At 41.3% G+C, this 15,657-nt stretch overlaps 1 protein-coding gene across 8 annotated transcripts in view; it reads left to right on the top strand.

The window, feature by feature from the left end:
- ARMH3 (armadillo like helical domain containing 3) overlaps positions 1 to 15,657 on the top strand; it is a 178,014-nt gene that overhangs the window by 42,910 nt on the left and 119,447 nt on the right. For all 8 annotated transcript variants that reach the window (XM_089898097.1, XM_022568962.3, XM_089898096.1 and 5 more), the window contains 6 exons: positions 122 to 182; positions 2,038 to 2,084; positions 2,604 to 2,679; positions 4,518 to 4,611; positions 10,328 to 10,429; positions 14,905 to 14,963. In XM_089898097.1, coding sequence (XP_089754223.1) covers positions 122 to 182; positions 2,038 to 2,084; positions 2,604 to 2,679; positions 4,518 to 4,611; positions 10,328 to 10,429; positions 14,905 to 14,963 — 439 coding nt within the window. The remainder of the gene's footprint in view (positions 1 to 121; positions 183 to 2,037; positions 2,085 to 2,603; positions 2,680 to 4,517; positions 4,612 to 10,327; positions 10,430 to 14,904; positions 14,964 to 15,657) is intronic.

The following is a 15,657-nucleotide window of genomic DNA, read 5'->3' as shown; positions in this document are numbered from 1 at the left end:
GCTTTTGTTTTTTGGAGTCAGTGAATTCTGCGAGTGAGCTGCTCTGATTACCACTTGGTATGCCAAGGACAAAGACACGTGATAAATAATACTAAAGTTGAATTTAGTTATTTTTGTTCAGGCAGTATAAAGACAAGGAAGAAGAACACCAAGGCGGTTTTTTCTCTGCTTTAACAAATATGGTAAGTCCTACTTGTTTTTTCTCTCCTGCTCAGAAATATATGAGATCTGCAGGGGTAGACAAATTTAGACTCAGAAGTTTATTTTATCTTATTTTTTGCGGCACGCGGGCCTCTCACTGTTGTGGCCTCTCCTGTTGTGGAGCACAGGCTCCGGATGCGCAGGCTTAGCGGCCATGGCTCACGGGCCAGCCGCTCCGCAGCATGTGGGATCTTCCCGGACCGGGGCACGAGCCCGTGTCCCCTGCATCGGCAGGCGGACTCTCAACCACTGCGCCACCAGGGAAGCCCCAGAAGTTTATTTTTATTTTTTTCCCTAATATTTATTTATTTGGCTGCCCTGGGTCTTAGTTGTGGCATTCAGGCTCTAGTTTCCTGACCAGGGATTGAACCCGGGCCCCCTGCATTGGGAGCATGGAGTCTTAATCACTGGACCACCAGGGTTAGAATTTTTTTTTTTTCCAATTAATCAATTCAATTTTTTAAAGACAACAAAAACAAAAAAAGCGTTCATATTAAGCCAGACTTTTGCTTCCTAAAGAGTTGGCTCTGTTTGAGGACTAATGCTATGGAACACACAATAGGAGGATTTAGATCCAAGTCCAACCCTGAGTGATCCTTGGCTGTCTGCAGTGGCCCCTTCATCTCTTGTAGTTGGTCCTGGATTCGAGGGATTGGTGCAGTGATCTGAGCCACTCATCTAAAGGCTTAAGGTCTGGGCTGAGAGGTCCATAGTTTAGGAAAGTTATTGGTTCAGTTTGCAAGACTCCTGAGCAAGGTATCTCAACCTTAGCACGATAGGCATTTTAGGCCAGATAATCTGGGACTGATTTTTAAGATATAAATCTAGGAGTCTTGGAACTTAGATTCAGAAAGTCTGTCTTCTTGGGCATTAGTATTCAAGTAATCAGCCCTAGAGCAAGACAGATTTTGAGTTCATTGCAAGAAACAGCAGTCCCCCCATCTTGTCCCCCAAAAGGCAACTTTTCCCCCACAATATCTATGCCTTCTTCATTCTCAGAGCCTACTGTCAAGGAAAGGACTTGATAAACTCTTTAACTCTGAAGCACAAATGGATAATCCCTCAGATGTCAGAGCAGTGTGAGTGCTGTATTGGTGTTTGATTAGATGAATTAGATATAATTATATTGCTACCAGGGACCTTTGCCTTCTAGCCAAGAAGAAAAGGTTTTCTACCAAATAAATGAAGCTCCTGCTGCATGGTTTTGGGCATCAATAAGTAGGTGGAAAAGGTATTCTTAGATGGATGGGCATCTATCTCAGTGCCTCTGATATCACACATATTGGAGGCAGTCTACTCCATTTACTTATTCAACTGCCCTAGCTAGGACACAGACAAAAGGTTTTATGATGTAAAAGATGGACAGTAGGTTTCATTTAGACAGTTCTGGTCTGAAACCCGGATATTCCCCCAAAGATGGCTCTGTGTTGGATGAACAGCCTGCTTTCCTTGTTCTTTGTGAGTTAGTTCCTGACTTCAAATAAGCAAATTCAAGGGCAGATGCAAAGTGATGAGGATGTTTAGGTTGCCGTTTACTTGTTGTCAGTGGTTATGCATTAACTTATGCATTAAAAAGGAGAGCTGGACAAAAGTACTGGGATTGTTTTTTTGCTTTTTAAAGTCCCTTTAAGTAAAGACAAGTTAGGGGAGCTCTCATTGTTTCATTTATTACTTATGATTATTTTAAGATCTTCAAAGTGAGCTGGTTTTGTTGTGTGTGACTGGTGGGCCAGGGTTCCAAGCAGCTTGTTTTTTGACTGATTAAAGGCTTTGTAGGCACAGAGCACCTCTCACGTTTCCCTGCTATAACTCTGCAATTTCCCTTTTCTTCCACAGGTGGGCAGCATGTTCATAGCAGATGCCCATGAGAAAATCTCAGTGCAGTAAGTGGCTGACGTTCTTGTGTGGTAACTTGAACATTAGTGTGGGCTCTCACTGGATATGAAAGCGTGAAGCGTTACCTCTGCTAATCTTTTATAGATTCAAGCTTTTTTGGTGATTTATCAACTGTTTCTTGAGTTTTAAACAATAATGGAACCTTAGAAAACTCTGCTTCAGTCACATGTATTGAGCCCCAAGAAGCTGAAAAACGGTTCCCAGCTGTCTCTGGAATGAAATGAAAGAGGGCTTGGTGTCTGAGCCAGTTAAAGACTTAACTGGATTGGGGTGGAAGAGCAAGAGGGGGAAATAGTGAATGAAGTAGATAAGAACTAGTTCTAAGGAATTAAAGTTAAAGCTCTGACTGTATACCCTTTACATAAGCCCCAAAAGGAAATAAAGGCAGCATTAGAAACTCAGAGGGATTTATAGTGAGGAGCTGGAGTGAAATCTTATCTTGAGCGTTATACTCTTTTAACTTCTTCATTATAAGAGACTCTCCAATTTGTTCTCTTTTTCTTTAGAACCAACGAGGCCATCCTTCTGGCACTTTACGAAGCTGTTCATTTAAATCGGAACTTTATCACAGTGTTAGCCCAGGTTGGTTATGTTAAAAACTTCAATTCTTTTTCTCCCTGAATTTCATACGCGGCTGTGTCGTGTAAACCCTACTTTGCATTGGTGAGTGGTAGTTATAAAGGGTTGCCTCAGTTGCCTTTGCTTCATGCTCTCCTCAAATATGTATCTTTCCATCTGGTGCTGAAATGGATCTGATAACATGCAAAGTTAATGGTCTTGACCAGTTTACTGATTCAGCTAAACAAATGAGATGAGATTACTTCATTTTGCTCACCGGAAATCCCTTGGTATTATCTGCCCATATGGATTTTTATAACAGGCTTTCTGCTTTCTAAACCTCTGTGGAATTACAACCAGAGATAAAATAGGCCACGTCACTTACCTTATTATCTTACCCATGTCCAAAGAAGAAGAGTACAAAATATCTTGTGCAGCGTAAGGTTAGCTGTTAACCAAAAAAAAGAAAAAAAGTTTACAAATATTGAAAGCAGAAAGTCATAGAATCCTGAGTGCTGGATCACTTGCCTAAGGGATAGCCTCGGTAGTTGGTACAGAAGGGAACTTAAATAGGTTGAAAACTTGAGTGATGCTCATGAAAGCTGTCTTAAAAAATTGATAAAGTATTTTTATTTTAAAGCCAGACTGTTTAAAATATGTATGAAGGTTTCTTTTACAGGAAAGTTTGCTTATGCTTTTTTCTCAAAGGGCAGATGTGTATGGGATCCACTGAGTTTCATATAACAAAAAAAATAAGGTCAAAAAGCAGTGTGCTGGTTTGAGGGTCTGGCTAAGAGGGACTTATCATTTTTCATGACTGATAACATGAGACTTTACCCACTATTCTCAGGGTGTTCCTTGTCTGCTCTTTGAATTCTGTAACTGATTTTTTTTTTTTTTAAACATCTTTATTGGGGTATAATTGCTTTACAATGGTGTGTTAGTTTCTGCTTTATAACAAAGTGAATCAGTTATACATATACATATGTTCCCATATGTCTTCCCTCTTGCGTCTCCTGTAACTGATTTTAAAGGAAGAAGTGAGATGGGTAAAATCTGGTAAAGTTGTTGGGGAAGAGAAGGGAGTAGCCACCACTCAGCCCAATTTTCAAGAGCTGATGTGGCAGGGATGGCTAAGGAAGGTAAGGGAAAGAGGAGTTATCTGTTTTGGTCCCCAGTGGGTGTCTCGCCCACGTCTCTGCCTCCCAGCCCCACACGCTCTTGTTTGCTGTGAAATGGGAAGGCTGCCCTCTGCATAGCTCTTTTTATAGTACCTGTTATCTCCTTGGCTCACCTGCATTTATTAGTCAACTATGTGGTCATTAGAACAGTCTGTAGATATGTTTTAGGTTGATCTGATAAGAATAGTCCCTTCTCAGATAGGTTCAAATAGGACAGCAAGTGCCCTTTTGTGTGTGTGTGGAATAATTCTGTGTTTTTTTGTTTGTTTGTTTGTTTTGTTTTGTTTTTTACATGGGCCTCTCACTGTTGCGGCCTCTCCCGTTGCAGAGCACAGGCTCCAGACCGGAGCACCAACCCGCATCCCTTGCATCAGCAGGCGGACTCTCAACCACTGTGCCACCAGGGAAGCCCCTATCCCAGTTTTTTTATTCATATGGTTCTGCAGAAAAACTTATGTAATGGGAACTTAGTTGCTTAAAGAAAATTAGCCTGCAGAGCTTCTCATTAGAGTTTAGCAAGCATCAACAGTAATCAGGTACTCATAGGAACTAAATGTAGAAGCAGTCCCTCCTCAGTGAGCTTTCTGTCTAATTATGAGGCCAGGAATACCAGAAAGGATAAGCAGAGGATACCCAGAACGGGATTTTCTCTTTCTTACCCTTATCTGTGCTCTCGTTCAGAGTCATCCAGAAATGGGCTTGGTGACAACCCCCGTCAGCCCTGCTCCAGCAACCCCAGCCACACCGCTGGGGACCACGCCGCCCTCCTCTGATGGTAAGTCCACCATCTCCTTTGTTTTCTTGACGAATATGATCTTGAAACTTTAGGGGTGAGCATAGTTCTTTTGGTTTTTTTTTGTTTTTTGTTTTTTTTTTAACAAAAAGCACAATTGTTAATTCTTTTGCTTAAGAAATTATCTGAAGAACGGTCCTTTAGGATTCATGAAGCTCCAAAGAAAAGTCTGGAAAAGAGAGTCAATTGCTTTTTTCTGTAAAGAAGCTATATAACTCCAGCTTGTCCTCCTCAGGGTATGGTTGTAGAATCATGGAATGCTAGATTTAAAAGGGACCTCAGAGGTCAGTGATGTCTGTCCTGCCAAACTGTCAGGGTACTTGTGAGGCTCAGATGAGATGTTTTATGAATATCTCACTAAAATAAATGTAAAATAGTAATATCATCTCTTGTTATCATTTGAGGTTTGCCTAAGGTTAGTGAGAGTTGAGACTAAAAACCACAACATGGATCAGGGCTGGGACCATGCCTGTTTTGTTTACCACTAATTGCCCAGCATAGTGCCGGCATGGTCACTGCTTAGTAAATATTTGTTGAATAAATGGATGAGAAAGTGGACCTGGGATTTGCTCACTGTTATGTGTCTGCCAGGTACACCCAGTTAAAAAATGACAAGTGCATAATAATTGGGAGTTTGCTGGGTGTTTAAGACTTCCCTCCCTAAAAAAATAACAAAAAAATCTCCACTTACCACTGGCACTTAAGAAAAGGGTAACAGAAAAGAAATAATGAATTTTGCCTGATAAACTTTGTGTCAGCCTGAATTGGTTCTATTGTCAGCTGGGTGTGTTTGATGGAATAACTTAACCTAAAAATAATCTTCATTAATATTTGATGTTTTGCCTCAAATGTTGACCTCATTTTGGGTAAAGAAGTACAGGAAATCTAACTTTGATCCTTTCTTTGTCCCTCCCTCCTGTCTGTATGACATGACCGTCTTTGATCTGCTTTTTCTCCTTCAAAGTTTCATATAACACCTGTGGCATTAGCATTTCAAGATAGTACAAGCATTATTGGTATAAAAGCATGACTGGGAGGTGCCACTGATATTCAAGTCTATGGCAGCAAATTGGATCTGTTTAGAATTGAAAGTCAAATTCCAAAATACATGTTTCCCCTGCTGTCTGAAAGTAGAGCTCTCATATGCAACCTTCTGTAAGCCGAAAAGGCGTAAAGCAAAGAAGCAGTTACCTGAGGACACATCTTGCTAACAGGTTTACAAAGGAAATCTAGAAAAAGCACAGGTGCTCACAGTTTAAAGCTGTGGCGGCTTGATACTTAGATGCTGCGTGTAGCTCCTGGGGAAGGAATTTGGTGGTGCCACTCTCAACTGCCTGGGATGCTCGCTGCCTCTGTTACAACTTGCTCTAAAACAAACGCTGAACACGATTTTCATTTTTTGCCTTTTTTCTTTCTTTCTCCCCCCCGCCCCCAACTCTTGTCTCTTGTTACATTCATTTCTAGTTGTTAGTAGGTGGTAGGATTTTTTTTTTCTACTTTTCATTGTCTAAATGTGAGGAAAAAAAAAATGGAACGTGTATACTTTCTTTAAATTTTTTTTCAGTTTTATTGAGGTGATTTGATATGCATATACATTGTGAGAGAATTCCCCCCATCTATTTAATTAACACATTCATTACCTCACATATTTATCTTTTTATTTTTTGGAGGAGGTGAGAACATTTACGTTCTACTCTCTTAGCAGATTTCAAATACAACATGGTGTTATCAACATAGTCCCCATATTTTACATTAGATCTTCAGATTTTATTAATCTTACAACTGAAATTTTGTACCCTTTTACCAACCTTTTTATATTTTCCCACCCCTAGCCCCTAGCAACCACTATTCTACTCTCTGCTTCTATAAGTTTGACAATTTTTTTTAGATTCCACATGTAAGTGATGCAGTACAGTATTTGTCTTTCTCTTTCTGACTTATTTCACTAAGAATAATATTCTCCAGTCCATCCATGTTGCTGCAAATGGCAGAATTTCCTTCTTCTATATATATATATATATATATATATATATATGTATATGATATCTTCTTTATCCATTTATCTGTAGATGAACACTTAAGCTGTTTCCATATCTTGGCTACTGTGAATAATGCTGTAATGAACACGGGAGTGAAAATATCTCTTTGATATCCTGTTTTCATTTCTTTTGTATATATACCTAGAAGTGGGATTGCTGGATCATATGGTGGTTCTGTTTTTAATTTTTTGAGGAACCTTCATACAGTTGTCCTTAGTGGTTACACCGATCAACAGTGCACAAGGGTTCGTTTTTTTCCACATCCTCACCAATACTTGTTATCACTTGTCTGTTTTTTCTTTTTTTTTTGGCCATGCGGCTTGTGGTATCTCAGTTCCCCGACCAGAGATTGAACCTGGGCCTTCTGCAGTGAAAGCTCAGAGTCCTCACTGCTGGACTGCCAGGGCATTCCCTCACTTGTCTGTTTTTTTAAAAAAATTAATTAATTAACTAAAAAATTGTAGTATAGTTGATTTACAATATTACGTAAGTTTCAGGTATACAAATAGTGGTTCACAATTTTTAAAGATTATACTCTATTTATAGTTATTATAAAATGTAGGCTGTAATCCCTGTGATATATCCTTGTAGCTTATTTAGTTTCTATAGTAGTATGTACCTCTTAATTCCCTAACCCTATTCTGCCCCTCCCCACTTCGCCTTTTTTCTTTGTTTCTTTTTTTAAATAAATAAATTTATTTATTTATTTATGGCTGCGTTGGGTCTTCGCTGCTGCCCACGGGCTTTCTCTAGTTGCGGTGAGTGGGGGCTACTCTTCGTTGCGGTGTGCAGGCTTCTCATTGCGGTGGCTTCTCTTGTTGTGGAGCACGGGTTCTAGGCGCGTGGGCTTCAGTAGGTGTGGCTCGTGGGCTTAGTTGCTCCGCGGCATGTGGGATCTTTCCGGACCAGGGCTTGAACCCATGTCCCCTGCATTGGCAGGCAGATTCTTAACTACTGTGCCGCCAGGGAAGTCCCGCCTTTTTTCTTAAAAGTGGAAATTCTCTTTGGATTCTTTCCATTAGCGAAAACAGATACTAATGTAGGTTTTTCGTAAAGGCGAAGTGGCTTATGTAAAAATGAGCTTTCGAAAAGCGGGGCACACCTGTATCTTAATGAGAAGGAACATGTAGCAGGATTGCCTACTTGTCTGTGCTTATTCAGGTCACCAAGTATTCCAACGGAAATACTGATCTTTCTCTTCAACGATGAAGCCTGCCTGGTTACCATGGATATCAAAAGGCGTGTATGTAGGTGCGTGCGTGCGTGCGTGTATGTGTGTGTGTGTGTGTGTGTGTGTATCTGAGTTCCATGCAATGTTGGGGTTTGGATGCTTCAGAGAACTGCCTTTCAAACTGTTCATTGGGAACACTTCCACCCACACACTTGATTATGCAATGGCAGGATTTGTGCTTACTTACCTACAACCAGTGAGCTTTTATTTTTTCTAGTGGGAAGATTGGAGTCAGCCCACTTTCAAGTGACTGTCTCCCTTGACAAAGGCTGCTGGGAAGAATTATGAAGCCAAAGATCAAGGAATAAACTCTCCCTTAGGAAGGAGATTTTAATTTGTGAGGGATTTTATTCTCTCTCTTCTATTTTGTTCTTTTTCTTCTCTCCTAACTCATTTCCTTTCTGTTCGAGTCTAAGTATTATAATCCTGTTTTCAAGTTTTGGTTTTTCATTGGTTTTTAATATAACTGGTGCTCAGTAGCCTAGTTATATTTAAAGGTATGTCACTGGAGCCTTTTTTTTTTTTTTTTGGAGCCATTATTTTTTAAAAGCCAGCAGTTTAGCTGTAACATTTGTTTCCAGTTCAGACTTGACATTTGACAGCTCAGCCTTGGCATGAGAGGACTTTCCGGTAAACTAAAAATACATATACTTCTATATTTCTACATATTATATAAGGCAGTTTTTTAGTTATTACTGTGTTTGAGTGGGGAAAAAAGTCCCACTAACCAGTTAGGTGCCTCTTTGTATTGAACAAAGGAATGATTACGGGCTCTGAGCTTCAGAATAGGCTGTAGATTGAAATGACAGTCTCAGGTCATTAACCCATAACATGAATTAAGACCTTTTAGTATTTCAACATAAAAATATATTTGTCTTTTATTAGTTCTTGGGGGCTGAACTGTGGGAAAACAGCCAAGGGTTAGGCATGTTAATTTCCTCTCATAAGGTTTTTTGCTGTGCTTGCTATGTATTTTGGATCCATAATATGCAAATGTTTCCCATTGTTAATAAATGTTCTCTGCATACATCGTAATAACTCCAGAGGGATTCATTATGGTTATGAATACATATTATGAATAATATCCCAAACTCAGCTGAGTCTTTGCAGGTGAAAATATAACAGTTTGTCTGGGCTATCATGAGCTTCCTTTTGCTTATATATTATGTCTTAGACAGTGTAAAAGTACTTAACAAGATGTCTGAGTCTCGTGTAAAGTATTAGAAACTTGGGAAATCTATATTAGGGCTGTCCTTTGTCAGCCCTAGTCTGGTCCCTTACTGTTCATTGGGACTGTGACACAGAGAATGTGAGCAGGGGTAGTTTCTCTTGGAAACATCAAGCAGCTAGTTATATAAAACTCTGTCCCAATCAGTAATGTCCACCTATCTTTAGTCTGGTATTCCTTCTCAGGTTCCCTTTCAGGTGGGGAAGGGATTAAAAAATAGTATTTGAGGGCTTCCCTGGTGGCTCAGTGGTTGAGAGTCCGCCTGCCAATGCAGGGGACATGGGTTCGTGCCCCCGTCCGGGAATATTCCACATGCCGCGAAGCGGCTGGGTCCGTGAGCCATGGCCGCTGAGCCTGCGCATCTGGAGCCTGTGCTTCGCAATGGGAGAGGCCACAACAGTGAGAGGCCCACGTACTGAAAAAAAAAAAAAAAAAAGTATTTGAATGTAGTTCTGCCTTAACTTTTTTTCCTTTCCATCTTGGGTATTTCCAGCCTCAAACCTTATTCTCAAAATTGAGCAACATTTCTCCATATTAGGAATGAATTGTCATTTATTTTAAGCGGTAGACTCATCAAAGCAAGGCTCATTTATATTCAGTACAGCTCTTTCACTTAGGTACAAATTAAATTGCTTTTAAGAAGGGCCTTGAACCCTTTTGGATTACTTGGGGCTAGAAAGTGGAATCAAAATACCCTTCTTAGGGCTTTCCTGGTGGCACAGTGGTTAAGAGTCTGCCTGTCGATGCAGGGGACACGGGTTTGTGTCCTGATCTGGGAAGATCCCACATGCCGCGGAGCGGCTGGGCCCGTGAGCCCGTGAGCCATGGCCGCTGAGCCTGCGCGTCCGGAGCCTGTGCTCCGCAACGGGAGAGGCCACAACAGTGAGAGGCCCACGTACTGCAAAAAAAAAAAAAAAAAAAATACCCTTCTTAGGATGTTGGGAGAAAAGCACTGTTCTGGAGACTGACATTCTTAGGTAGGAGAGAAGGGCATTGGGCTTAATCTTGGGGGTAGGAAGGGCTGTAGAGGCCTAGGAAGACTAGATAAAGGTTTTATGATAAGCACTTGGTCTTTCCTCTGTTGTGTAAAAAGATTATTTCGTGATTTCCTTGCCTGCTGGCAAGTTGGCTGTCTGTATAGGTAGAAGTGTTAGATGGAATATGTTACAGGCTAAATGCATTTCATCTGTTTTATTCCAGTTATAAGTTCTGTGGAACTCCCACTGGATGCAGATGTACAGACCAGTAATCTACTGATAACCTTCTTAAAGTATAGCTCGATTGTCATGCAGGACACCAAAGGTAAGGCATGCTACTTTGGGGGCTTAGGAAGCAGGAGGTGGCAGGTAGCTGCTTAGCTAGAGCAAGAAGCAGCATTAATACTTTGAAGCTTTGACAAGATTTACCATTGGGACCTCCCGTGCAAGGTGATGGTCCTGATTACTGGCAGTGATTTCTTATTGCCAGATGACAATTAGATGGTGTTGGGGAAACCTGGAGCTGGAGGGGGAGTGCTCCAAAGTAGAATAGGAAAAAAATTGATCTCTACAAAAAGTAGCAAGTCTTCTTAGCAGATTTTGATAAGTAGATGCAGACTCTTGTGTGTGGGAAGTGAGGGGATTAGCATGTTTCAGGGAATTCCCTTTTGAGGACAAGAACTGAAAACATCAGCTCATAGTGAGAATTAGGACTGTTGTACAGAGTACGGTAGGAAGAGGTGCGATTCAGAGGGACTGTGTTCTTTAACACTTAAAACAGGAGTGTCAGTACTCATCCCTGAAATGCAGAATGGAGGTGGGAGAGAAATAGGTATTAGAAAAGTTTGAGTTTATTCTGTCTAGTGTCCTGTTCTTCCTCTGTTGATGATTTTTCTATGACTTTTTTTTTTTTTTTTTTTGCTGTACGTGGGCCTCTCACTGTTGTGGCCTCTCCCGCTGCGGAGCACAGGCTCCAGATGCACAGGCCCAGTGGCCGTGGCTCACGGGCCCAGCCGCTCCGCAGCATGTGGGATCCTCCCGGACCGGGGCACGAACCCGTGTCCCCTGCATCGGCAGGCAGACTCTCAACCACTGCGCCACCAGGGAAGCCCTCTATGATCTTTTAATTGGTGGTAGGGTAGTGGAATAGTTGGGCTAGAAGAAGGGATTGGGAGGAAGCCCAGCAAATTCTGTCCAGTATATATATCTCAGGGTTTTTTTTTTAAACCTAGTTTTTTCTTTATACCAGATTTATATTTTTACAATTTTTATTTATTTATCTCTATTATATTTTTTATTGTAGTAAAATTTACCATTTTAACTATTTTTAAGTGGCACTAAGTACGATCCCATTGTTATGCAACCATTACTACCATCCATCTTTAGAACTCTTCATCTTGTGAAACTAAAACTGTACCCATTAAAAACTTATTCCCTATTCTTCACATTCTCCCCTTTTCCCAAGCCCTGGCAACCACCATTCTGCTTTCTGTCTCTTTGGATTTGACTACCTCATATAAGTGGAATATATCCCCGTTTTAAGTTTCTCTGGAAATGAGCCTTTTATTTCATGGTGACACTGAGGTAGCATTTTTCTTCCAATTTTTTAAATGAAAAAACTCCAGTAAACAGAGAAGCTGAAAGGGTCATACGGTGATCAGTCATATACCCATTAACATTTTGCCATATTTGGTTTATCTCTAAATTTCTGTGTTATTCTTATTTTGGCTGAATAATTTTAAAGTAAGTTGCAGACGTCATTCTACCTTCACACCAGAAGTACTTTGGCATGTATCTCAAAATTAAAGACATTTTCCTAGATATCCATCATTAAGGCTAAGAAAATCAACAACAGTTCTTTTTCTTTTTTTTTTTTTTTTTTGGCGTGCCACACGTCTTGCGGGATCTTAGTTCCCCGACCAAGGATTGAACCTGGGCCACCGCAGTGAAAACACCAAGTCCTAACCACTGGCCCACCAGGGAATTCCCAACAGTAATTCTCTAATATCATGTAATAGTCCATATTTAGTTTTTCCCAATTGTCCCCAGAATGTTTTCCATAACCGATAGTTGTTTCTTTTTCTTTTAAATAAATTTATTTATTTATTTATTTATTTTTTATTTTTGGCTGTGTTGGGTCTTTGTTGCTGTGCGCCGGCTTTCTCTAGTTGCAGCGAGTGGGGCTACTCTATGTTGCGGTGCATGGGCTTCTCATTGCAGTGGCTTGTCTTGTTGTGGAGCACGGGCTCTAGGCGCACAGGCTTCAGTAGTTGTGGCATACGGGCTCAGTAGTTGTGGCTCACAGGCTCTAGAGCTCAGGCTCAGTAGTTGTGGCACATGGGCTTAGTTGCTCCGAGGCATGTGGGATCTTCCCCGACCAGGGCTTGAACCCGTGTCCCCTGCAGTGGAAGGCAGATTCTTAACCACTGTGCCACCAGGGAAACCCATAACCAATAGCTTTTAAACTACACTAGCATTTTATTTTATTTATTTTATTTTTATTTTTTCATTTTTAATAAATAGTTTATCCAACAGTTTCAACCCTGATATTGAAGACTGTTGCAGAGTTTTGTTTTTTTTTTAATAAATTTATTTATTTATTTTTGACTGTGTTGGGTCTTCCTTGCTACACATGGGCTTTTCTCTAGTTGTGGCAAGCAGGGGCTGCTTTTCATTGCGTTGTGCACGGGCTTCTCATTGTGGTGGCTTCTCTTGTTGCGGAGCACGGGCTCTAGGTGTGCAGGCTTCAGTAGTTGTGGCTCGCGGGCTCTACAGTGCAGGCTCAGTAGTTGTGGTGCACGGGCTTAGTTGCTCCGCGGCATGTGGGATCTTACCGGACCAGGGCTCGAACCCATGTCCCCTGCATTGGCAGGTGGATTCTTAACCACTGTGCCACCAGGGAATTCCTGGTGGTGTGATTAAACTTGGTTTTTATTGTTCTTTTTTTGTGCTTTTCTGAATTAAAAAAATGTTTATAATGAAATATGCCTTATTTTTGTTTTCAGTAACAGTTTCTTTTAAGTGGAGAGATAGCTGCAGGCTTTTCTACAAGAGTTGCTTATCAGCTTAAGGGGAAGGGGGAGGATAGTGCCAGAGAAACTCTGGCCGGGAATAGGTAGAAGAGTCTTATGAATCTAATTTTGCAGGCAAAGGCATTTCTCTTCTGGCCTAGGGGCTCTGCTGTAAGCTACTGGGAATGTCAGGTAGGAGCATCATCATTATTCTTTTGCACTGCCTGTCACTGAGGAGAAGCAAATGTATTTCTTTGACCACACCCTCATTATGCCTTCTGATTGTCAGGTTTTAGTTGATAGATTCCATCTTTGAGGAAGTAACAGGTTAATGTCAGGGTGTGTACTGTTGTTAGCTAACTTCTACAGCACTGTAATCCGTTAATAGATCTCTCCAGGATGGACTTTAGTCTGGGTCCCATCAAAGCTAATTTGAAACATCATAAGCCATTTTTCTGGCTTGGATATGCTGGTATGACCTTTTTTCTTTTTAAAAAATATTTATTTCTTTATTTATCTGGCTTTGTCAGGTCTTAGTTGTGGCATGCGGGATATTTGTGTCGGCAAGCGGGCTTCTCTCTAGTTGTGGTGCATGGGCTCTCTAGTTGTGGAGTGCGGGCTTAGTAGTTGCCACTCATGGGCTTAGTTGCCCTGCGGCATGTGGGATCTTAGTTCCCTGACCAGGGATCAAACCCCAGTCCTCTGCATTGGAAGGTGGATTCTTAACTACTGGACCACCAGGGAGTCCCAATGACCCTCTTTTTACCTCCATTTCACCCCTTCACCCACAAAGATCCTGGAAAGTCAAGAAGTTTTGATGGTTCTGGTAATTGGCAGTGATGGAGTAGCTCTTTCTGGGTCTTTTGTTTGGGCTTAGAGCCCTGTTACTGAGGTTGCCTTCTTTTTTTTTTTTTTGCTGTACGCGGGCCTCTCACTGTTGTGGCCTCTCCCGTTGCGGAGCACAGGCTCTGGACGCTCAGGCTCGGGCCATGGCTCACGAGCCCAGCCGCTCCGCGGCATGTGGGATCCTCCCGGACCGGGGCACGAACCCGTGTCCCCTGCATCGGCAGGCGGACTCTCAACCACTGCACCACCAGGGTAGCCCTGCCTTCTTTTTTAATAACAAGAATGTGAGTTCTGGGAGACCACAGACCTTTGTTTAGTTCAGTGCTATGTCTCTATTGCCTAGCACAGTGCCTGCCACATAGTAAGTACTAAATAAATATTTTAGAGTGAATAGCTTTGGCAGGAAGAAAAATGATCAGCTTATGGTCATAAGTAGTGTTCACAGTGCAAGGAGAAGCATGAGCTTGACCCTAGTCTCCAGTTAATTTCTTTCTGATTCATAGCCAGTTTGCTATGAACAGTTATAAAACTTTTCTAGATTTTGTGGTAGATGGGTAAAGATGGTGGTGCTTTTAGCTAGTGGATGAGGAGGGGTGGGAAAGGGAATAGGTCTGATTATTCAGAAGCAAAGGGCTGATATGGAAACAAAGGGCATAGGCCTGACTTGGGCCATGGTATTAGTGACCATTACAATAATTGGATGGTTCTCAGGAAGATGGTTAGCTATCCATCAGACTACCAGAATATTTAGGAAAAAAATCTTATGGGGGAATTCTTTTTCCTAGAAGAAAAGCAAGGATTACTCTAGTAGAACCTTGATTTTCATTCATGAATTTTGTGGGGAGAGAAAGTGTGAATGTTCTTTTTGATGATACACATCTTTGTTCTCTATAGAAACATGGCCTGGATGATTTAGAGAGAAGGGTTTATTTTTTCTTTTCAGATGAGCACCGGCTTCACAGCGGCAAACTCTGTCTGATTATCCTTACGTGTATTGCAGAGGTAGGTCTCACCAGCCTTCTGGTATTAGCTAATCTCTTAACAAAGTGCTGTCTCTTTTTGCGCTTCTTCCAAGTTCCTGTCCCCTGACTTTTAGAGTCCTAAGGTTTAGGAGAGAAAATCTTCCCACCTTGTATTATCTCCTCCACTAGAATGTAAGCACCACTAGAATGTAAGCAATAGGAGGTACTTTGTCTTCTTCACCAGTGTATTCTTAGCGTCTGGCACATAGTAGAGGCTCAGTATTTACTGCATGACCTAATAATGAATTGTGATGTGATAACTGCTATAACTAGAATATTCTAGTTCTTTTTTTATTTTATTTTTTTAAGATTCTAGTTCTTCAGAGTTTGAAACTCTGAAGAGAGTTATGCCTCTTCAGAGAAAACAGTCCTGCCCTTTTGAAACTGTTCATGTTGGGTCTTTTGCATTTAGCAAAATGAAAAAAGGAGCTCAGGCTTCTGTGGGGAGAGGTGGAGACAAAAGCCGAAAAGGGGCATTGGAAACTGAGTAAAGTGGGCTGATTGCAGTTTGATGAAGAAAAAGAACCCGAGGGGAAAAAAGAACAGATGCTTGGGCTTTGTAAGGAGACACTTTTGGTTGGATTAATTAGGCCTGAACTCACCCTAGATCTTGGTGGCAACACAGGTATGGCAGAAATTGAGTCAATTTAGAGCTAAATTTGTAGTTTCAGACT

This window comes from Delphinapterus leucas, chromosome 16, assembly GCF_059928025.1.
Source record: "Delphinapterus leucas isolate spDelLeu-1000000601 "Yukka" chromosome 16, BTC_Dleu_Yukka2, whole genome shotgun sequence".
In the NCBI taxonomy this organism is placed as follows: domain Eukaryota; kingdom Metazoa; phylum Chordata; class Mammalia; order Artiodactyla; family Monodontidae; genus Delphinapterus; species Delphinapterus leucas.
Note: the sequence above shows the minus strand (reverse complement) of the source record. Positions and strands in the feature narration are given on the sequence as shown.